The 24,471-nt window shown below is 39.8% G+C and overlaps 1 protein-coding gene across 2 annotated transcripts; it reads right to left on the bottom strand.

The window, feature by feature from the left end:
* Positions 1-659: 659 nt before the first annotated feature.
* LOC134842724 (uncharacterized) lies at positions 660-21,222 on the bottom strand. Of its 2 annotated transcripts, none has more exons than XM_063859187.1 (2): positions 20,637-21,222; positions 660-2,574 (listed from the first exon to the last, which is right to left on the bottom strand). In XM_063859187.1, the coding sequence occupies exon 2, from the start codon at positions 1,979-1,981 to the stop codon at positions 1,127-1,129; it is 855 nt and encodes a 284-aa protein (XP_063715257.1). In that variant the 5' UTR covers positions 1,982-2,574; positions 20,637-21,222; the 3' UTR covers positions 660-1,126. The 2 variants fall into 2 exon arrangements, with proteins under 2 accessions (XP_063715257.1, XP_063715264.1); XM_063859194.1 differs by having other exon boundaries at positions 20,861-21,222.
* Positions 21,223-24,471: the final 3,249 nt, after the last annotated feature.

The following is a 24,471-nucleotide window of genomic DNA, read 5'->3' as shown; positions in this document are numbered from 1 at the left end:
GCTGCAGAAGCACTGTGAAATTTTCTATCAAGCAATTTCAGATACAATCGCCCCAAGAAAAAATACAATGATCTTGCCAAATCTTCAAAAGATGACCAACCAGAGCATTTTCTAAAAAATCACCCGAAGCAAAAAATTCAATTATTTGATCAAACCTTCGAAAAGATAATTAACTAGACGATTTTTCTCAAAAATTAGCTTTGCGAATAAAAATAGGGTCAATATAGGTTTCCTGCAGTGCTGAAAAAATCAAATCGACAGATTTTTTCTTCCGCAAAAACTAAAATGCAAACCATTGTGATCAAAATAGTACTGGCTTCCTTTCCAGTCATTGAATTTCTGAAAATAGGCTGGGATGTCTCGTTGACCTAATTTACCAAGTTCTAGACTAACAGAAACTATTACAATTTTCCTCATTCAACCCAGACTCCAGTTTTTTTTTGCAGTTCAAGGCAAGAGCGTGCGTACAATGCATTGTAGTAGTCCAAACCATCCAAAAGAGCGCGTAGAAATTTAGATTGGCCAAAAATAACGGCAAAATTTCGTTTTGTCCCATCTAAAAGAAAAAACTAACATTTTTCTGAAAACAGCCCACACTGCAAAAACCGATTTGCGCGCGCGTGGTTTGAAATGTTAGTGAACAAGTACGAAAAACTAAATGTGAAATGAAATTGAATTTTGCTTGGTATTGTAAAATAATAAAACAAATTTGGGTATAGTACAATTAGGTTCCCTGTCATTAAATGGTTTTTTGGTACATTCTGGCTCACTAATAATAGTATACGTTGGGTAGCGCGTCATGGCTCATTGTTAGAACACATATCTCATCAATCGAAATCAAGACTCGCAATGTGTTTGTAATATTAGTTTATTTACAGCACCCACAAGGTCAAGTTTTTTTCATCATTTCATTTCCACATTTCTTGCATTGCATTTGTTAATACCCCGAAATTAAACCGAGAAGTTGGGCTGTTGTTGTTGTCAATGTTTGTTGTGCTTCACCTTGAATCCCATTCGAATTCCGTCTGCCGTAAATGATTTCTTTTCAGTTAATAACCCTTGTCTCGTGGATTGTGTTTTGTGCATTATTTTACATTGTATGGTATGTTTTCATGATTAAGCCCTGTTAGTCCATTTCGTCGTCACTGCGACAATCCTTCATTTTGCCACTGATGAGTTTGTTCACGAGGACTTTGATGATGAGCACTGCCCAGTACACGTTGAGACAGAACAGCACCACCATGAACCCATCTATGGCATAATAGACTCCCCTCCTGTCCAGGAACAGCGCGAGATCCCAAGTATGCACTATACAAGGGTAGAGGGCATAGACAGGGTACAGGAATATTCTGAGGAATATGAAGGAGGTTAGGAACATTACAAAAGATATCAGGCTGGCAGTCTCCATTTCCAAGTATTTGAATATCTTGCCCAGTTCCAGGAATGGGTCTGCGATGTCCATGAGCAGCATCAACAGACACCCCCCATGGGTTAGATGGAACGAGTAAGACAGGAATAACAGACACAGTGTGGCAATGTGATGGGTGGTCATCTGGTAGAAGTCCTTCATTCGCACATCTCCCCACAGCAGACACACTGTCATCCACAGATAAAACGAGATCTGCACGATGTAGTACACTGTAATCTTGGGCGTCACTTGATTCGGGTACTGGAACAGGTCTGTCAAGAAGGGCTCCCAACTTAGAAACACTATTCCATATGTGGCCACGAATCCATAATACGCACATTTCCAGGTGGCTTCCTCAAATTTCTTCACAGCCAGTTTGAATGCTTTGGGCTTGGTGCGGATCTTGTTGGCAGCCTCAGACGAGAGAAAGATGACTTGGCCGATCTTCTCGCAGCAGTATCTGGCCATACATATTAGAGGCAACACTGCGAATATGAAGAGATAGTCTTGCTTGTTTTCGTCACTCAGTCGCGCAATGTCGACGCTGGAGTGTGGGTTCAATTGCCGAATCATTTTGAATCAGTCTGCTTCTTTACAGACTTGAAGATCCACACGGTTCTTTATTGAAGATAACGAAATAAAAGCAATAACGAGACTATGTTGAAATCCCGATCCGTTCCGAGCCAATATTTCTAACTTCGTTTCGTTCGTTTTGCAGTTCTCTTAGCCAACGTTTGATGGTTTGGCTAGCTGCAGTGGTGTTTAGACAGCACTTCAACACTCACAACCTCTTAGCTATGTATTACTATTTTTGGCAAGTGTCTTGTGGTATTATACCACTACTAGACTACTGCAGTTGCGCTGACAGAGAATGGTACAATACAGAACTCCAAATGAATTCCAATGAGTGTATTGATTGTATTATTGTAACGCTTAAAATGAAGAAACTAGATCACGTTGTATTGATCGGTCGACTGGAGGTTTTAATCTTGTGGTGTTAAATGGGCCCTGTAAGTGAACAAATAGCTGAGAAGCAGCGATGTTCTAAGCTCGTACGATGGTGATTTTCAATTTGACTAATGATAGTAAAAGCCTCTTATTCTACTGCTTCTATGCAGAGTCGAACTGATAGATGGAGAAACACCCTTGATCCGGATTTAGGCAATCTAAACAAACTTTATATCAGGTTTTCGAAACTCAGGTCTGTTCAGACAAAGCAAAACTTCAGAACGTCAAAGAGGATAAATCTGAAATGAAAACTTAACAGAGCAAAAACTGCCTTTTGAAGAATCCTTCCAAAATGCCTCTATGTTTCCTTCCCTAAATTGCAATTTGGTTATAATTTTTGCAAAAACCAAGAGGGGACTGGAAAAGAGAACAAATCTGGGCTCTTTTTCCTTTTCCCCCCACCTCACATAAGCGTCAATTTTATGGTGTAACGAGGGGTTTTACAAGGTTAATTATGAAGACCAAAAATGTTTGCCATGGCCTAATTAGTTCGCATGCCAATTTTTGTAACATTCGGATAAAGTGAACAGAACTTCATTAGTAAAATTTTGCAGGTGGGGGGGGGGGGGAAAGAAAAAGAGCCCAAATCTGTTGCTAGCTGAGCCACGATGTATTGGTCTCCATTTATGATCCTTTTAGCTTCAAACAGCTCACACAATCAAGTGGGGCAATTTTTGAAATCACGGGAGTACTTCCTCAACCACATTGACACGCTAATTTGAGTGGCTGAAAAAGGTTAAAAAGGAAAGTATATATCTTGGGAATTTAAAAATTTAAATATTATTTATTTTCTTAGTCACCACGCCAAACTTCCTTGCATTATGGCAAATTTAATTTAACGTAGTTGTTCAAAATGTATGGTAGTTTTTCAAAATTGTGCGCTTTTTTTACCTTGTTTTTTTTTGCAAAATTTTGCCTGCAGCGCAAAAAATTTGGCTAAAACCGGGCATTTTTACTGCTTTGGGAGAGCTCGGAAAATCAATTTGGTCGTTCTAAAAAAAAGGTCGACAAAATTTTAAATTTTTTTTAAAGACCACCCCCCGCCCCTCAATAAAATTCATGATCCGCCCCTGAGCAAGTGTAATAATTTATTAAAGTGTTAAAAAAATTGTACAAAAATCAGTGTGGCAGGGCTACATTTTTGCTAAGCTGTGGGACTATGATGGTAGACCGTCAAATATGGTTCAGATTTGTTTCCCCTGTCGTGAAGAAATCACTCCAAATATTCTAAGAAACTTGCACCTGAGGCTCAATAATATACAACAATCGATCACCGGCGAGCTTGCTTTGAAGCTCCCGTATTTTATATATTTTTTGTCAATAAGGATAAAAAACACAATTCGATTGGAGTGTACTAACATTTTGACCTCGACTCTCTTTTCTCTTTCTTGCTAATTGTGCGATCTTTGAATTAAACCCGATCGAAAATAAAATGAGCACGTGGAGCAAAACTCGACTGGGAAAATAAATGAACTAAATTAAGGAGCTTAAGTGAGGATAGAACCCAAATACTAAGCGCCCCATTGGCCACATCCTCATTATGAAAGTGCGCATGCGTGTGCATTTGTGCGTGAGTGAGTGCGTGTGTGCGGTTGTGTGTGTAATCCTTTGTAATCATACTTCTGGTTCAAGGTAGACACCAATTTTTGAAAAATTTGTCAAGGACTTAGAGCATTCAAAAAAAATTGCACTCTTAGTCCATATGAAAAATTGCAGGGTTAATCTATTGCTTCTACTAGCCAGATATAAGCATGCATTTTACGGAAAAAACTTTCATTTTGTAAAATTTCGTATGAAGACAAAAAGCTTTTCTAATTGAGTAATTAACACATGCAAACATAAATGGCAATTTGTCAACGTGAACAAAAAGTTAAAGTAAAAAATCAGATGGGAAATGATAGAAGGGCCAACTTTACTTAATCTACGTGAAGTTTTCTTAAAGATTTAGCACAAAAAAAATCAAAACTGGGGCAACAAACAAAAAACATCGCTGTAGCAGACTTTGCAGGAAAAACATTAAATTTGTAATTCAACCCATTTCCGGTTTCGAAAAAACTCGATACCAATTGAGCTTTAAAAAAAGTGGTTCCCCCCTTTTTAACTCTAAACAACTTAACACCCTACAATTTCACTCCCTACTTTTTGTTGCCTTAGCAATATAACATCGCTACATTTTAAAACAATTTCTATGACTTAACACCGTTTTAATCCAAATGAAAAGAAAACTTACTTCAAAGGGGATTTCGGTAACCATCAAAGAATTAAACGAGAGAAATTTTTGCCATTTAAAGCCAGACAAATTTGCGCTACTTAATTCGCGTAAGTTTTGAATAGAAATGACCTTGCAAATGACTTCAATGAAACGTTTCAAACCAAAATGAAATGGCCTTGCCAATATTTTCAATGAATCATTCCAAAATGAACCAAAAACAAGCAATAGTTCAATGAACTTCAAAAGCCCGCAAATAAATAGACGTCCTTTGACTAATATGGCCTGATTTTCTAGACATTTTCAGCCGGTATAGAAATTTTAAAAAGGTTTAACCAATGCCAAAAGCCTTAAAGTCATTATTTTTAGAATCATTCTCGAACTTAAACTTATGACCTGATCGCTTTGTCAGCTTTTTTTGAACTGTTGGCACATAAACGCAAAGCTAAAGGGTTTGCCAGCCCCTAGTCCCAACCTAGCATCCCGAAAATAAGGGCGATTGTCCTGGGAATAAATTGCTAAGGCACGAGTCATGTTCTTGCGTTTAGTTACGTTTCCGGGAGTCTGCAAGGAAACGTCTTTTCAAAAAAAGCTGACATAAATTTCAGTAGGATTAAAATTTGAATTTCAATAATACGAAAGAATAAACATAAATGAAATAAAATTTACAATGGCTTAGCACAAACTAGATAACGCTCTGAAAAAGTACAGATCAGTTTTGTCTTCGTAAACGGACATTATATTTTGTACTCTTTCATTTAATACTCGATACTTTTTCTTTTTTGTGAACTTATGGCCACTCGATGCATCAAAAAAGTTGAGTTTTTGTACGGAAGCGTCTTTTTGCAGGCTACCCACCACTTTCCACATATTTGGGTGGGCTCCGCTGAAATAGGATTGAATCCCGAAATGCCATCCCTCGACAGCATTTGTTGTTCGAGCAATCCCCATCACGGCCGCATCTCGCTGGTTCCAAAGGGATGGTGGGAATGAAACTTCACGGTTTGGCACCAAGCTTTTTATATAAGTAGAGCCGAAGTACAGACACAACTCGTCAATTTTCTCTATTTTCTCGGGTTCTAAGCAATTTCTGTCGCATACATTTTGAATTTCTTGAACAATCATGTCATAGGAATCGCCGATCTTTTCTTTTTTTTTCAAATGCAAGGGATGGCAGCATTTTTAAAGCCAACGCTAATTCGTGATTTGTTTCGTAGGTCACTTTCAGACCCAATTCATTAATTTTTCTCATGTAACTCTGGGAGAGATGAAAAAACAACCCGATAAATGTGCTTCGGGGAATGTTTTTTGGAAGGACTGAAGAGCAGCTTGCTCAAAATCTAACAAAATTTTTTCAGGCCGGCAGTTGGGTGCTAAATCAATTAACGCCTGCAGGAAGCGATTATAGGTTTTTTCGGTTTTGTTAGGGAGGAAGGCGTAAATGCAAGCTGGCGCAATGCCAGATACACTAACATGAATTGAATAAAGCTGATAGAACATTTTTGGAGTAATTTTGAAAGTTCCATCGGCTAACCAGAAGTTTTTCATTATGGTGCGTGTGTTAATTGCAGGATTAACTTTGGTGTGATAAGAGTTAAGATAAGGAATTCATAGAGCATTAATTTTAATAGTGAAATGACTAGGTGTTAAAATGTACTGTGTTAAACTGGAAAATAGGAGTTATATTGTTGTCGATTTAAATTGTTTAGTAGTGAAATGACTAAGTTTTAAAATGTACGGTGTTAAATTGTATGTCATTAAATTGTAGGACACCAAAAAAAGTAAATAGCTCGCTTTGAAATTCCAGAGTTATGAAAAGATTACAATTATAAATTTCTTGTATATAGACAATCTATGAAATTTCAAATTAAGAAAGTTTTTCCTTGACCTTCTATGAAAATTGAGCTCAATGGCATATTTTACTAATCCATGACACCAACGTGACGTCCATAAAATTGTGGCAACCCTGTGGATTCGACCTTTTGACGAGAACTTTAAGTCTGTTGAGTTATATAAAAATCCGGACCGTGCTATATTGAGAATTGACAATCAATTTTTGCAGAACTACTTAAACCGAAAAAGTAAACCGAGAAAGTTATGTTTTAAAATAAATGAATTGAGCACTACTCTTTCACTAGTACAAAAACATGTTACAGGAATGTTTACCACTCCTCGCACCATTTTATCAGCGTATCTTTTGCAGGTTTTTCCCTGACCTGTCCGAGAATAGTCTCTCTCTCTCAATGCTTTCATAGCCTCAACAAAAAATGAGTAAACATTTTCGACCAGTGAAAAATACCTATTTTGTTTTGAGATATTAGATTTTAGGTTAGGCCAGGTTAGACTGGGTTACGAATTTTTGAGTGCGTCATACATGTATACAACCGTGTTTTCATTAGATAAGCTTTTCCGTAAAGCTCTCCACCGATGTTTGTTGTTGCCATTTTCGAGAAAGGGGCGTGAAATTAACCTTTCTAAAATAGTTATAAATACTTCCAATCTATTTGGAAAAATCTCCCCTCCTCTTGATTTTTGTTTGAAAAATGGACAAGGGTTACCAATTTGACATAACTTGTACATAGCTTCCATGGTATGAATAAAATTAAAGACGTTAAACAGGTATAAATTCAAATGGAAGTCGCGTTCTAATTGACCTTATTTGAAGAATAACACACCTACAATCCATATTTCTCGACAAAGCAACTGTATTTAGAAGTAATTGACAATGTAAATAAGGCACAATCATCAGAACTGACAAATTGAGCAAACTCAATTGCGCAAAACCTAACTTACCCGATAAGTTGCCATTTGCAAAAGGACAGTTTCCAAAACTTCTGAAAGGCCCTTAAACCCTCCGCTTTACAGAGAGGCTACAAGATGAAGATAATTAGAGGCCAGGTTCTTCAAAAAACTACTGCGATAAAGTCTTCGAAAATGCAATGAGTTCGTGTATGTTTGATTATGTAGAATCGGTAATTCTACTGTATAACGTACATGGCTTTTTCTTTGAACCTTGAACATGCAAACTAAGTAGTAGTAGAGCTGATTCGTTGATAGCGTCTGGTAAAGATCGGTAAATAATAGAGTGGTTAAGTTAAGATTGAATTAAACTCGTGTTTAATTAAGTTCGTGGGATTAATCCCCCTCTTTAGTGAAAATAGTGAATGCAATAGCTCCCGCCAACCCCCCCAACTCGGGAACTATAAGGGCGAACGTTATGAAATTTAATGGAGTGATACTAGAGATGATTTGACCCGGGCATGCAAAGCGCCGGACCCGCTTGACCCCCTGGGGCCGGGTGATAACGGTTCCCGGAAGTGCAAATGGCCCCACCGGAAATCCTTAACTACTGGTCCGATTGAGCTCATTTTTATATATGTGGTAGCCCTGGATGAGGGAAGCTTAAGTTTGAAGTTTCGGAACCTCAAGGTCACCCCGGCCCGATTTATGCCTTAAACAAACAAACCCCCCCACGACTCCCGGAGGCTACTCCTCGACCCCCAATGACCCTAGGGAGCTGAAACTTGGAGGGATGGTAGATAGTGACATGGTCTATCGTATATTAGGATGATGACCCTACTGGGTGACAATGGCACGGGCTATTAGCACTTGGGAATATCACCCCTTTTAGGTGTTAATGGGCTATTTGCGAAAAATAATGCGCGAGGGCATATCGATTTTATGGCTTATATGTGTAGTATAACCCACCCCGGTAAAAAGGACCCCTATAGGTCTCAGCTCCCGGTTGACCTTTCTGGTGCTAATTGACCTTTCCCGGGAAAAGTGATAATGAACCTTAAAAGTGGGATAACTTGAGAAGTATTTGTCGGATATGGATGAAACTTGGTAGGTACGACCCCATGTGACCTCGAACCGATTATGGGAGACTTGACCCCGGGTGACCCCGGGTTGACCTTTACTTGACCTTTTGGAATTTTAGCCCCGAAACCCCTAAAATTAGCACCGGAAAGTAGCCCAAATCATATGTCTCGTAATCAGGGGAGTTAATAGAGATATGTTATTGATATTGGGTGACAATTTGCGTGCATAGGAAATTAGTTAGGCATTTCCTGGAATTCGATGGAATATCTTGGCTTAATGTACAGTGGTATATTGTTGGATTTAATACGAGTTAGTTAAATAAACATTGGGTTAAATTTTGACTTGGCGAATGAACTATTAATAGAAATGCGTCAATGGCACAGAAAAGTAGTCACATATTAATTTGGCAATATGACAGAGGGAATAGGGAATTAATTAACATAAATATTAGAAATGTACTGGATATTCCATTGGCTTCTGGGGAATGTTTTATTGGCTCAATTGGACCCCAGTTGAGGGAACGGCTTACCCTGAAGGCCGATTAGATTGAAATTTGAATGGGTTATGTATTGGAATTTTTGGATTGCGATAATTAGGAAATTAAGTTCATTGGGAATTTATCCTAGTCATGGGAGAAAGGAAAAGATGCGGGATAATTAAATAAAGTCCTTGGGTATTTGGATATGTAAACATAGCTTGAATTAAGTTGAAGTTGCACTTGTTATTTGTTTAGCATAGCTTTGATTGGCATTTTGAACTTGGCATTTAAATTAATGTGATCATGCGGGATTTATGAACTGGAACGCTGCGTAGGAGGCATATAGGTAAATGTTAAGACTTATACGGAATGACGGATCTCTAACTAAAACTAAGAGTAAATAGACATAAGGCACGGATGTTGCGGAACGGCCTTTAGGCGTCAGAACGATTGGGAGTTAATTGTTAACGAGTCGTATCTCAGAGTTATTGAGAACGAGTTAAGTTACTCGTTGAAAGTTAAAGTAGATTAGTTAGTGAAGTAAGTTAGGCTATCTAGAGGATAGCGGAATCGTTGCCGAACGATTGATAATTGATAGAAGTTCTCGAGGAGAACATTAGATATTAGTTAGGCGTTAATTGAACTGCAGGAGGCAGTTGGTTGAATAATAGTAATCGCGGACCCATTCCTTTGGTTGAATGATTAATTTATGTTCCAGCCACTTATAGGCTATTCTGTATTTGGATTGATTATTTCTTAATTCATTATTATTATTGGAATTGTTGTTGCGATTGACTATTGATTGCGAGCGAGATACAGTCGAAAGAGCACAAACAAGGGGCGAGCAGCATAATACGATACAGAACGGCTATCCACCAAATCAACCCTTTTGGGATTGTAAACAGTACTGGGATTTGGTTGCCCCACCGACCCAGTGCTAAAGGGAAACATATTGCGGCGACGCGGAACAGAGTGAGAGGTCGGCCTAGAGATATTGTGAATTCCACACGTTTACAGTGGCGCTCCTGGGTGGGCGCTATTCTGGATTGTAGTTGCAACGACGATTTGTGCGAATACGAGAAGAGCGGACGATCGACGAAACAGTTGCGATGGCGATGAACGATCAGGAAAGACAGCTCATGGCGGAGGCTGCGGTGGCTGCGGCGAATGCTCTTGATCGACAGCAGGGAGTGTTTGGATTTGGAACGATACGACCAGATCGGTTTCCCTCGAGCAGTTATCAGAACTGGCGAGACTGGAGGAAACACTTCGCCTGGATAGCAGACGCCAATCGATGGGACGATGAGCAGGCGAGGATGGTTTTGCCCACTTGCTTGACGGGCTGGGCATTGGATGAGTTCACCAGTATGCCAGCTCACTTTCGAGAGGAAGTGGAAGGGTTCGATGAGCCAACTTTAGGCAGAATGCTGGCCGAGCTCGATCAGAGGATGATGCCGTTTCAGACACGATCGACTGCGAGGGCTGAATTCAAAAGCCTCATTCAGGGCGAAAGGGAGGATCTGAGGGAGTTCTCCCGGCGAGTGCGATCAGTGGGTGAAGTGGCGAATGCAAATATGCCAGTGCAGATTCGAGACGATATGAATCGCGAGCAGTTCATCGATGGGATATTCGATGCGGATCTACAGGAGTTGCTCCTACGCGAAGATTTCGATAGTTTTGGTCAAGCCGTGGCTCGAGCCCAAGCACTAGAGATGGCTAGTAGGACAGCCAGACTGCGTAACCGAAGACGTCCAAATGCTGTTCGGGAAATGCACGATATTCCAGAGATAGAATCCGGAGTTATTGGAGGCGAAGTGCAGGCAGACGGGGCTCAGCACTTGCGGACGGACTTCACGAGATGGCAGAAAAGTACAGATCAGCGGTTAGACCAGCTCACTCAGCAGATGCAGATGCAGGGGGCGCGCCAGAATCAGCTGGCGAAACATGTGGAGACGCAAAACTCCAGGCATGACGAGCTGTTGACGCAGATGCACTCGCAAAACTCCCAGATACAGAATATGACGACCCAGATGCAGAGCATGACATCTATGATGAGCAAGTTAGTAACTTCTTTTTCCCCGGCTCCCCAGTACGAGGGCTTGCCCCGAGATGAAGCGGCACCAAAGTCACGGCAGTCATTTGAGACGGGAGGAAACAGTCAGAACAGTGCAGAAAATGGCGCTGGACGATACGGCTTGAGGACTCCATGGACTCAGGGTGCTTGTTTTAATTGTGGTCAGGTGGGCCACATTGCGAAAGGATGTCCCCAAAGAAGTGCGAACCATTTAAACTACCAAGGGCCGGGACAGTAGGGGAGTTCGAAGGAGGATTTGTCCCGGCCGAATTCAAGAAACAGCAGGCGGAAAGGCGAACGCAAGCTACAGGAATTCAGTCATGCCAGCGTTACGATACGAATGCGATTGATGACGAAGAAAGGCAGAGCGAGAAGATAATGGAGCAGGAACAAGTTCTATCGATATTGGAACGACTACCCAGGATCAGAGAGAACGACCCAAAGTTGGAGACGAAACAGAATTCGCGAATGCGCATCGAGCGTGTTGGGATTAGTCATGATGTGAACGAACCACGCGGGGCAGTCGTCAATGCTCGCATAGGAGGAACCCATGTGGTGGTGCAGCTTGATACCGGAGCCACAACTGACCTCATAAGGACAGATGTTGCTCGGAGAATGGTGGAAACACCTACGATGGAACGTTACGCTGGTCGACTGGAGACAGCAGACGGACAAGTGATGGCGGTCGATGGAGTCGTCACAACTCGCTTCAAGTTGGGCGATATTGATGAAGACATCGAAGCTCTTGTGGTCCCGAAACTGAAAGCGGAGATGGTTCTTGGACTTCGATGGATGAAAGAGTATCAGTGCTCTTTGATGTTCAGTCGTGGAGAAGACTTCTTGTGGACAGGGACGAGAGAGGGTTCAATGGTGCCAATCCGGCACGTGAATCAACGGTATTCTCCGGAACGGATGCCCTCTCTGCCACATGATCCGGGCGGGCGGATTAAGGGAAAAGATATTCCGAGAACGGACATGCGGAAGAGGTTGATTGCGAAGATAACAGCGGCAGTAGAGTCTCCTGATGAAATCTTAGAAGGATGGCCGACTAGTTATGACGATCACAGTGTAAATGTGGTTCAAGAGAACGAAGCTGAAGAAGATGAAAAGTATGGATGCCCAAAGCCTGTTTCCTTGGATGAGGCATTGGGATTGACTCGTGGCGGAGGCCGATCAGAGAGAGTTGCGGTGGTTCAAGAGACAAAAATGGGCGATGAGGACGACGGCGATGCGATTCGATGGGAACGAACGAAAGAAGAAATTGCGACGATGCAGAAAGAAGACGAAGCGATTGCGCAAGTATTCTATTGGGCGGAAACAGCAGACGAGACGAGCGATATGCCTTCTTTGGGAACGAATCTTATTCCGAAGGGACAGGCAATTCAGTACGGACCTGAGGCACTAGCATACTGGTCGAGATGGGATGAGCTGAGTATTCGAGGTGGAATACTCTACAAGAAATGGTTCCAGAGAGATGGGTCAAAGCCGACACTTTTGACGGTTGTTCCAGCAGCGGGACGAAAGGAGATCCTCGGACGGTTTGACTCGATGGAAACTGGGGGAGGACAACTTGCGACCGAGAAGATGTTAGCGAAGATACGACGACGATATTGGTGGCCGACGATGAGGACGGATGTCGAAAGAAAAGTCCAGTGGTGCTTAAGCCAGGGTGCACATAATGTCAGCGGGAAGAGAAAGCGAGCTGCGGTTCAAGCTCCGTTTGATCCCGGAATCAGATTCAACACAGTGGCAGTGGATGTACTTGGTCCAATGACGATGGCAACTCAGACGAAGGCGAGGCATGTGCTAGTGATGACGGATTTGTTCACAATGTATGCGATAACGGTCCCTCTCGTATCGACAGATGCATCAGACGTGGCTCAAGCAATTGTGGAACATTGGGTACTGAAGTTTGGAACTCCCAATGCTTTACGTACGGACCAAGGAAAAGTCTTTGGCAGCGAACTGATCAAGACGATGTGTCGGCTCTTGGGAATTGACGTAACTGCGACTTTACCCTACAAACCTGAAGGCAGAGAACTGACGGGTCGATACAACGACAAGATGGCGAAGGTGATTTCGAAGTATTGTGCAGAGAACCCAAAGACGTGGGATACGATGTTGCCGTATCTGGGCTTTGTGTATAACACGACGACTCATCGAACGACGGGAGCTACGCCTTTTAGTTTGGTTCACGGACAGGAATGCCAGTATCCCATTGACCTCTTCTACGCGAAACCCCACGAGGAAGTATTGACGAAGGATGGCTTTGCAGAGGAACTGGATGAACTTTTCAGAGATGCTCATAGCAGTGCGAGAGAACTCGTAGGGACGGATCAACGAAGACAGGAGGATCAGTACTGGAAGAAAGTTCATGGTGAACCCTATACAGCTGGCGATAAAGTATGGGTGTGGGCGAAGGAAAAGTTCAAGTCGAAGAAGCACTTCGATCCGTGGGAAGGACCTTATGTTGTACTGGCGAGAATGTCGGAAGTGAACTACAAAGTTGCGAAGGAATCAACTCCGAGCAAAGTGAAGTTCCTGCATTTCAACAAGCTGAAACGAGTCAAAGAAGAGACGATCCAGTCAGAGGAGGCCACAGCAAGTAAGCGACCGGCACCCTATCGGTCGGTTAACTTTTTCGATGACCCGGAGATGCGTGATGAAGATGAGTTGTTATGGCAGAACAACCGGGAGGGTTTTAGTCATGACCCAGGCCCACGAGATGGACCAGTGAGGTTGTTGCCTGTGAGGAATCGAGCGGAAGAGCCACCAGTGAATCCACCCGGGCGAAATGTGCGAAACAGGGTGATGCCCGAACATTTTGCTGACCCACCTCGGATGCGAGAAGTGGCTAGGAGGGAAGAAGATGCGATTGAGACGTACGATGCGACGGAGCTCGAGGCCAGAAGGGAAGAGGAGCCAGCGAATCTACCAAGTGAGGAGGAAGGCATACCTCCGGGAGATGCGGTGGAAGCTGAACCTGTGATGGATAATGGCACTGCAGATGATGGCGGTCGACCAACTCGAGTTAGGAGACAACCTGTGAGGTTTGGAATCGACGATTTTGTGAGTTAAAACTTACCTTAGTTTACTAAACTCTTTTCTTGATCTCATTATATGGTGCTTATTTAACTTGAGTGCGATTCCACCCGAACTGTTGTGCGGACATTTGATAGTGATTATTATGATTGTGAAAGGGTTGGATCGTACCAGGAAGAGTAAAATTAATTTCAGTTACGTCCCCTCTTAGGTTAATCATTGTGCTATATCATTGTTTGTTTTATGGGGACTAACTGATGGGTCCGCGATCTTTAAGGATATTAATTTAAAGGGTGGAAACTAAATTAAGACGAGAGTACGGCGTAGCGGAGCGAAGCGTTATGTAAGTTAACCTTAGGCTTTTTACGAGTTACTTTTTCATTATTCGGGAGAATAATAGACTAGAAGGGAAGACTGTAGAATCGGTAATTCTACTGTATAACGTACATGGCTTTTTCTTTGAACCTTGAACATGCAAACTAAGTAGTAGTAGAGCTGATTCGTTGATAGCGTCTGGTAAAGATCGGTAAATAATAGAGTGGTTAAGTTAAGATTGAATTAAACTCGTGTTTAATTAAGTTCGTGGGATTAATCCCCCTCTTTAGTGAAAATAGTGAATGCAATAGCTCCCGCCAACCCCCCCCCCCCAACTCGGGAACTATAAGGGCGAACGTTATGAAATTTAATGGAGTGATACTAGAGATGATTTGACCCGGGCATGCAAAGCGCCGGACCCGCTTGACCCCCTGGGGCCGGGTGATAACGGTTCCCGGAAGTGCAAATGGCCCCACCGGAAATCCTTAACTACTGGTCCGATTGAGCTCATTTTTATATATGTGGTAGCCCTGGATGAGGGAAGCTTAAGTTTGAAGTTTCGGAACCTCAAGGTCACCCCGGCCCGATTTATGCCTTAAGCAAACAAACCCCCCCCACGACTCCCGGAGGCTACTCCTCGACCCCCAATGACCCTAGGGAGCTGAAACTTGGAGGGATGGTAGATAGTGACATGGTCTATCGTATATTAGGATGATGACCCTACTGGGTGACAATGGCACGGGCTATTAGCACTTGGGAATATCACCCCTTTTAGGTGTTAATGGGCTATTTGCGAAAAATAATGCGCGAGGGCATATCGATTTTATGGCTTATATGTGTAGTATAACCCACCCCGGTAAAAAGGACCCCTATAGGTCTCAGCTCCCGGTTGACCTTTCTGGTGCTAATTGACCTTTCCCGGGAAAAGTGATAATGAACCTTAAAAGTGGGATAACTTGAGAAGTATTTGTCGGATATGGATGAAACTTGGTAGGTACGACCCCATGTGACCTCGAACCGATTATGGGAGACTTGACCCCGGGTGACCCCGGGTTGACCTTTACTTGACCTTTTGGAATTTTAGCCCCGAAACCCCTAAAATTAGCACCGGAAAGTAGCCCAAATCATATGTCTCGTAATCAGGGGAGTTAATAGAGATATGTTATTGATATTGGGTGACAATTTGCGTGCATAGGAAATTAGTTAGGCATTTCCTGGAATTCGATGGAATATCTTGGCTTAATGTATAGTGGTATATTGTTGGATTTAATACGAGTTAGTTAAATAAACATTGGGTTAAATTTTGACTTGGCGAATGAACTATTAATAGAAATGCGTCAATGGCACAGAAAAGTAGTCACATATTAATTTGGCAATATGACAGAGGGAATAGGGAATTAATTAACATAAATATTAGAAATGTACTGGATATTCCATTGGCTTCTGGGGAATGTTTTATTGGCTCAATTGGACCCCAGTTGAGGGAACGGCTTACCCTGAAGGCCGATTAGATTGAAATTTGAATGGGTTATGTATTGGAATTTTTGGATTGCGATAATTAGGAAATTAAGTTCATTGGGAATTTATCCTAGTCATGGGAGAAAGGAAAAGATGCGGGATAATTAAATAAAGTCCTTGGGTATTTGGATATGTAAACATAGCTTGAATTAAGTTGAAGTTGCACTTGTTATTTGTTTAGCATAGCTTTGATTGGCATTTTGAACTTGGCATTTAAATTAATGTGATCATGCGGGATTTATGAACTGGAACGCTGCGTAGGAGGCATATAGGTAAATGTTAAGACTTATACGGAATGACGGATCTCTAACTAAAACTAAGAGTAAATAGACATAAGGCACGGATGTTGCGGAACGGCCTTTAGGCGTCAGAACGATTGGGAGTTAATTGTTAACGAGTCGTATCTCAGAGTTATTGAGAACGAGTTAAGTTACTCGTTGAAAGTTAAAGTAGATTAGTTAGTGAAGTAAGTTAGGCTATCTAGAGGATAGCGGAATCGTTGCCGAACGATTGATAATTGATAGAAGTTCTCGAGGAGAACATTAGATATTAGTTAGGCGTTAATTGAACTGCAGGAGGCAGTTGGTTGAATAATAGTAATCGCGGACCCATTCCTTTGGTTGAATGATTAATTTATGTTCCAGCCACTTATAGGCTATTCTGTATTTGGATTGATTATTTCTTAATTCATTATTATTATTGGAATTGTTGTTGCGATTGACTATTGATTGCGAGCGAGATACAGTCGAAAGAGCACAAACAAGGGGCGAGCAGCATAATACGATACAGAACGGCTATCCACCAAATCAACCCTTTTGGGATTGTAAACAGTACTGGGATTTGGTTGCCCCACCGACCCAGTGCTAAAGGGAAACATATTGCGGCGACGCGGAACAGAGTGAGAGGTCGGCCTAGAGATATTGTGAATTCCACACGTTTACAGATTATTTTCGCCGATTGAATTTTGTAATCCAAAAGGGATTTAAATTCGCAAGGAAATTCATAAAAAAGTCACACAATTTAGGAACTGAATAACTTTTATTGGAGTTTTAGCCGACTGCTTTGTAACCTTGGCCTTACTAGCTTTAATATGCTTTATGGGATCCAAGGGTGCAGGCATTCTCATGGCGCTTCTTTTTGTGCCACACAGACATGCCTGTCTTGCTACTTGTTTAAAAATAAAATCTTGCTAATTAATCAATCATGAATTTATAATTGTTTCAAATATAAAGTAACAAGTTCACAGTTGTTCCACTAAAAAAATCAAACATCCAATTTTTTAGAAGTTTCCTTCAAAAATTCGACATGTACCTGATTTTTTGACAAGGAAAAAATTGGTATCCTCGAAAAAAAATGAAAATTTTATATGCCTGGAGTTTTTTTCTTCTGACCAATTTCGACTATCTAAAAAATGGATCTTATCCTTACCGACAATTTTTTGAAAGCCAATAAAATATCGGTTCCTTCATAAAGAATGTAACAAACTTCACCTGTAATATTTTTTGGTAAAGATCTGTGGGTTTGAAAACTGTCAGATTGGCAATGTTCTGGACTAATTTATGATTTTAAGATTTCATATGTGATGCTGAAAATTAAACAAGACTGCTCGTATCAGGGCGAAGCCTTGAATGTTTTTACTGCTTTTTTCTAAGCCATTGGAGCAGTGTTCGCAAAAACTGATGCGTTCAAAAAAATTGAATTGAAAAAAGTTTTTAATCATCCTTCCACACGCCATATAAAATACAAAGTGATAGGTTTTGCTCCTAGTAAAGTATCAATTATGTCAAATAGCGTGCTCTAACCAATTTGGAACAACTTCTGCGACGGATTCAACCTCCACTCACGCGTTACTAGCACGAAATATATCACGCGGAAATTGTCCCAAATTGGCAACCTGCAACCCTACAATTTTTAAAATTGATCACAGGTGAAATATCTTCTTAGTTTTGTTTTACCTTTTGTTTGATATCCAAAAATTCTGTGATAAAATCTAGTTTAAAATTCGAAATTTGTTTTATTCAGTGTTCTAAACATATTGATTCAATTTGCCAATCGAATTTTAACATAGTTATAAAAATTTGTTGTTGACGCACAAAAACCAAATACTTTTAAATGTTTAATTTTTTAAACTTTTCTAGCTCCAAAACTATTTACAAACTGTTTAATAATTAGTAGAATAAAGCTTGACTAGAATAAAAATTTGAAAACGTGAAAAGTGAAAAATGTATCAACTAGCATAATTTTGATAGCTTTAACCATAAAACAAAACCATAATCCGTTCAAATTGATACGAACATTACTCAAAATTGGAAAACTAAGCGATTGAGAAATGAATCCAGCAAATGAAATTTTTTAACCGATGAATCGTGATCAGCCGCATCCCGAACTGCCTGTAATGGCTTGAACCAAACACTGATCACCGCGAAAATTGTTAAATGTGCAAAAAAAACTGAGGTACTAAGTTAACATCCTCCCCTCAAAGCAGTCTTTTTGGGGGAGGGGGAGCGGTGGCGTATTTAGGATTTTCTCGAGGGAGGGGTAAACTCTCAATTTAACAACTTTATGTCGACCCTTATGTTAGTCGATGCACCGTCTCTGCTTATGGCCAGTTCATGACAGACGGGACATTCAAGGCTTTTCCCTGATATACGAACGGCCGTGTTGCTCTCTTTTTATATACTGCGCGTCATATAGAGCTCGGTAATTGAAACACGAAAAATAAGCATCTTACACGACACATGAAAATTCAAGATACTTTATTTTGTTTTTAAATAAATCTATTTATTGTTCCGACTTTCGAAGAATATTTATGCTCGGTGTGGTTTTTTCATTCGGTCAATTTTCGCCGATTGAAATAATAAAATTTCAAAAATAAAATTAAACCCGTAATCGGTCGTATTATTTTCGCACGACTCAAAATTTCACACTTTGATATTGTCCAAAACTTATAGGTTTTGAATGTTTTCTTTTCATAAAAACTATTCGATATGAATAAAGGGACAGTCGGAATATTCAAGGCTTTTCCCTGATATACGAACGACCGTGTTTCTCTCTTTTCATATACTGCGCGTCATATAGAGCTAGGTTATTGAAAAATAAGCATCTTACATGACACATGAAAATTCAAAATACTTTTTTTTTAAATAAATCTATTCATTGTTCCGACTTTCGAAGAATATTTATGCTCGGTGTGCTTTTTTCATTCGGTCAATTTTCGCCGCTTGAAATAATAAAATTTCAAAAATAAAATTAAACCCGTAATCGGTCGTATTATTTTCGCACGACTCAAAATTTCACACTTTGATATTGTCCAAAACTTATAGGTTTTGAATGTTTTCTTTTCATAAAAACTATTCGATATGAATTAAGGGACAGTCGGAGTATTCAGAGCTTTGCCCTGATACGAGCAGTCTTGTTTTCTGTCAGGCTCCGTCAGGACCCAAGTCATTGTTTCGACGACTATGTTCAACCAAGGAAATAATTTAACCGTGTTTGACTGAGGAAAAAAAGTTCAAAACTTTATACTCATTTTTATTGACAAAATATTGCATCTCTGACTTTTGCATCTCTGACAATGCATAGATCTAAGCTCGTGCGAATCTGGGTTGGACTATTCGAATGTTTTAAGGCCATTTATCTACGAGGGAAAGGACCAACATACGAGCAGTACAGCTCATCACGGCGAGCCGCTGTTGTGCCCCTGTTTAAGAACTACATGCTAATTTTTTCATTTTTTTTGGGCTGGGTAATGTTGCCTGACCCTCCAGCAACGCGCACGGATCATGGTCGGCCTCGAACACCCGTCCTTCTGATCGTCAGGCAGAGACGTAACCACTTCACGACCGCTCCCCGAAGTAGTAAGTCTTGAATGTATGCTTTGATCGACTCGGCACTTTATGTTTCGACTTGGTGTTCGATTTTGTTTGGACCGACTGGATTTGATGTTTCCATTTTCCTTTTGACGACAGTATGGCCTTTTCGACCAGGGATTTTCGATCGAATACTGACATATGTTCGACCCGCTTCGTTCGAAGAATAAGCCCCAAATTCGAAACCCTGGCTGAGGTGCTCGACTCATGATTCGACCAAAATGGTCGAATGATGTTCGTTTTTGTTCCGACTTTTGATACGAAAGTAACGGAATATTTGTGCTCGGGGTGGGTTTTTTTTTTCTTCAGACAAATTTCGACTTTTTAACTAGCCATTTTTGACGGAATTTTTTAATATCATTCGAAAGGTATTGTTGTCCTGAGCTCAAATTTGAAACGATATTTTACCTGTGATCATTTTTCGTAAAGTTACGGGGGTTTAAAGATTGCCATTTTGACCAATTTGGGACAATTAACGCGCGATATATTTCGCGCTATTAATGCGTAAGCGGAGATTTAATCCGTCTTAGAAATCGTTCCAAATTGGTTGAAAGAAGCTGATTTGCCATAATTGATTTGTTACAGGAGCGAAATCAATCCTTTTATACTTTATATGGCGTGTGGGGGGATGATTTTCATTAAAAATTTCAAATTTAAAAAAAAATTTTCATTTTGTTTGATTTCATTGATTTTTAATGTTATTACGGCTTCATAAACCTTAAAAGGCAGTCGGAAAATTCAGGGCTTCGCCCTGATACGAGCAGTCTTGTTGACTTTCTTCGACCTTAACGGACATTGCTAGACGGGTCCGACTAAGACGCGGGTTAGTTAAGTTTGAAAAATTATCTTTTGGCGGAACTCTGGCGGCTAAATTAGAAGAAAAATCAACTTACAGTTTATCTTGAGCAACAAACAAAGGCGACGATAGACGGTTTATTGGTTTTGCGGAGGTGTTGTTATAACAACGTTTTGTTTTCTGATAAAATTGAAACAAAAATTGGCAACAGTAGCACAACGGTTTTATTTTTTCACTCGAAGTAACAGTAAACTATGGGCTGAGACTTAGTTATGAAAATATGAAAATAAAGCAACCAAAATGGGTATGATTTATATTTACCTCTAGCTCGGTATTACAATCAAACAGAAGTAACTGAATCGAATGTAAAAAAAATTATTAATGGCTAGAACACATGTTTTTCTCTGAAGTGGCCAACGCACCAAGAATAAAGTAATTATTGAGAAAAGCGATGTTTTGTATTATTTTTTAATCTATCACAAAACTGCTCTTTTATGCATATGCGTTGGTGATAAAATATGCATATTCACTGTTTAATAAATTGGAAGTGTATTTCTAATATGCGGCAGAGCACAGAAAAATTAAGAAGAAAAAGTAGATTCAAAAAGTAGATTCAACTATTATATTATACATTTTTTCGCCTATGCGAATTAAAATTGTTTATAGCAGCATGTTTTATTCTAGTCCCGCTACCACTTTTTTTGTCAGCGTGTACAATGCATAAAAAATAGTAAAATTATGCATTTTGACGTCATGCGATGCGGTGTTTATCTTTTGTCCTGATAAAAGAGCTATATCGCTGAAAAATTAAATAAATCAACCATAATGTTACTACTGGAATATCTCTGGATACATTTTTACTTAAGTGAAAACGTATATATAATAGTAATACATAAATGCACCATTTGGTAGCTTTAATTTAGAAGTTGGTATGTTCCTCTGTCCTAACGCCTGAATGTGCATCTTTCTGTTTGGCTTAAGCCTTTTTTTTGGGGGGGGGGAGGCTTTTCTGTATCTAAACTAGAGATGTCACACAGGGACGGATCTACGATTTTCTCGAGTGGGGGGTCGGGTTTTCAAAAAAAAATCTTTGTCGTTCAGTTTTTTTCCGTCGACCAAAATGATTTCCCGAGCTCTCCCAAAGCAGTCAAAACGCCCTGTTTATGTCAAAATTTCTGCGCCGCAGGCAAAATGTTGAAAAAACAGGCGAAAAGTAGCGTTTTTAGGCACTTTTTGGAATTTTTTTGGAAAATTATAGGGTCAAAAAATTCCGTCAGCCAAAAATGGATATGTTAAAATAGGGGAACCCTTTGGGTCGGCAGGGGGTCTAATCCCTGAGGAGGGGAGAAAGGGCGTCCGACCCCGCCCCCCTAAATCCGCCCCTGATGTCACACATGCCATTAAAGTTGATGCCGCAAGATCCCTCGAACCAAAAAACCCCATTTCTATTATGGTAGAGATGAAATTATTTTGAGAATTATTTTACCAGCTATAGCAAATAGAGTAGAGATAACTCACAAAAAAACCACTGCCTGGAAGGACCACTGAGTATTTCAGTTAATCGATTTCCACCTAAAGCTTGCAAACTTCCAGAGAAAATCAGACAACTAGGTGGGTTTAATAAAAACAGCTTAAAAATGTTTGAACTATGAGGCAAGTACAGCAGCAAAAATTTAAAAAATATATATTCTGAAGCCTTTTTTTGTAGTTCTGAAACATTTTCTGAACACAAGTTGTTTGACATCAGCCAATTATATGCAATTTTGAATTGACAATCAATCGGTTTCTTCTTTTGAACAGTATTAAAGTTTTACATAATACTGATTTTTCCAAGCTTTAGGTGGAAAATGACCCGTGAAAAAAAATGAAATTATCAAATTTTGCTGAAATTTAACCATGGAAGGCGCAGAATTTTCCGCTTGTTTCACTATTAATTTCACCCTATTCGCAGTTTCGCTCAAACATGCGCAAATTTACAATTTTCGCGATAGGGAGTCAAAAACACGAAATCTTTGTCGGCAAAACTGAAGCCCAAAAAATTGATTAAGCTGCGAAAAATGTAAACGATAGTTGCAAATTATCGGTTGCAGTAGCAAGAACAACTCAACACATCACTGAATAAAGCGCAATTTACTTGATCTTGCAACGAGAAGAAGTTTGGGTAAAACTACTCAACGAAAACGCAGACATGACAAACAAGACTGCTCGTAAATCAGGGCAAATCCCTGAATGTTCTGAATGTCCCTTAATTCATATCGAATAATTTTTGGAAAATAATGAAAAAAAAATAATTAAAACCTATAAATTTTGGACAATATCAAAGTATGAAATTTTGAGTTGTACGATTTTATACGATCGATTAGCTAGCCTCAATTTAATTTAGAATGGATTATTTGCCACGCATAAATAATTCGCGTTACGGTCTCAGCATTATGAATGAATTCTTCAAAGAGCGCATTATTTAGCGCGCAGACCAGAACATGTCCAATTTGGCAATTTTCAAACCTCCAGAACAAAAATAATCGAAGGTTAAATATCTTTTTAAATTTGAACTCAGGAAGTCGATATCTTAAATGGGATATAGAATTGTTTTTGACCAGCGAAAATTGACATATAAAAAAAACCACACTGTGCATAAGTATTCCGTTTTCTGCAAAAGTTGGAACAAAAAGTTAAATCTCCCAATCCATGTGGCAGCAATTTTGTTATTCTAACAACAATTTATGAAAAATTTTCGTAAGAACTGACAGTGGAAAAAACACTTATAAAAAGATTAATTTGGCTGCCTCTGATATATTTTTATTCCGACTTTCTTAACGAAAGTAACGGAATACTTCAGACAAATTTTGACTTTTTAAATAGCCATTTTTTATTGATTTTTTTACTATCGTTCAAAAAGGATTGTTGTCTTGAGCTTAAATTTGAAAAAATATTTCACTTCTGATCTTTTTTCGTTAAGTTATGGAAGTTAACAGATTGCCATTCTGGCCAATTTAAGACACTCAACGCGCGATATATTTCACGCTATTGGCGCGTAAGCGGAGATGTAATTCGTCTTAGAAATTGCTTATTTGCCCTTATTAATTTGTTACTAGGAGCCAAACTGATTACTTTGAACTTCATATGGCAAGCGGGAGGATGATTTTTTTCACAAAAAATCTCAAATAAAAGTTACGTGTAGTTTTGTTTCAATTTAGGCAGCGTCCAAATTTAGGTTAGATTTAGGCTAGCTTTTGATTTCAGCGCTTGTTTTTCCATCAGGTTAAATCAATCAACGTTAAATCTAGTAATGCAGAACGAGCATGCCTTTATGTTTTTTTACTAAACAAAACCGAAAAAACTTGAAATCAGCTTTGAAGAATTAGCCCCGAAAATCAATTCGCAGAAACAATTTGCTGGAATCAAAACAAGCCGCCAAAAAAGCACGTATTTTAATCGAATTTCCTGATGCCCTGTTTCCTGCTTTTCTTAATCCCAATTTGCATGACAAAAGTCTCAGATCTAGACCATAAAACGTTATACGAATCGAATCACCAGCTCGCTTTGGTATTGAGAATGAGTGTTGTTCAATTAAACGGCATAAACCAAAAATTTAAGGCAATCGGTTGGCACAATCGTGAACATAATGTAGCAAAATTATGAGGAGCAATCAGTCGATCCGGTAAGATAAAGAAAAAAAAGCAAAGTTTGATCTAACCGAAAAGACTGAAATTGAAAAAAAATCCAAGACTATGGAACCACCGCAATGCTGCAATGATTGGCATCGGCCGAAATCTGAACGCACTAAGGGTCGACGAATGCTACTAAGGGATCGAATTTTTCTGCAGTGGATCACTTTCAAAGATCTGGAAGCAAATAGGAAAATTACAGAGAATGGTTTACATATGAAAACTTCCTGAATGCATCTACAAAATTTGGGTTTTTTCAAGTTA

The sequence above is a fragment of the Symsagittifera roscoffensis genome, chromosome 1, assembly GCF_963678635.1.
Source record: "Symsagittifera roscoffensis chromosome 1, txSymRosc1.1, whole genome shotgun sequence".
NCBI classification, from domain to species: domain Eukaryota; kingdom Metazoa; phylum Xenacoelomorpha; order Acoela; family Convolutidae; genus Symsagittifera; species Symsagittifera roscoffensis.
The sequence above is the reverse complement of the archived record's forward strand: the minus strand, read 5'-3'. Positions and strand labels throughout refer to the sequence as shown.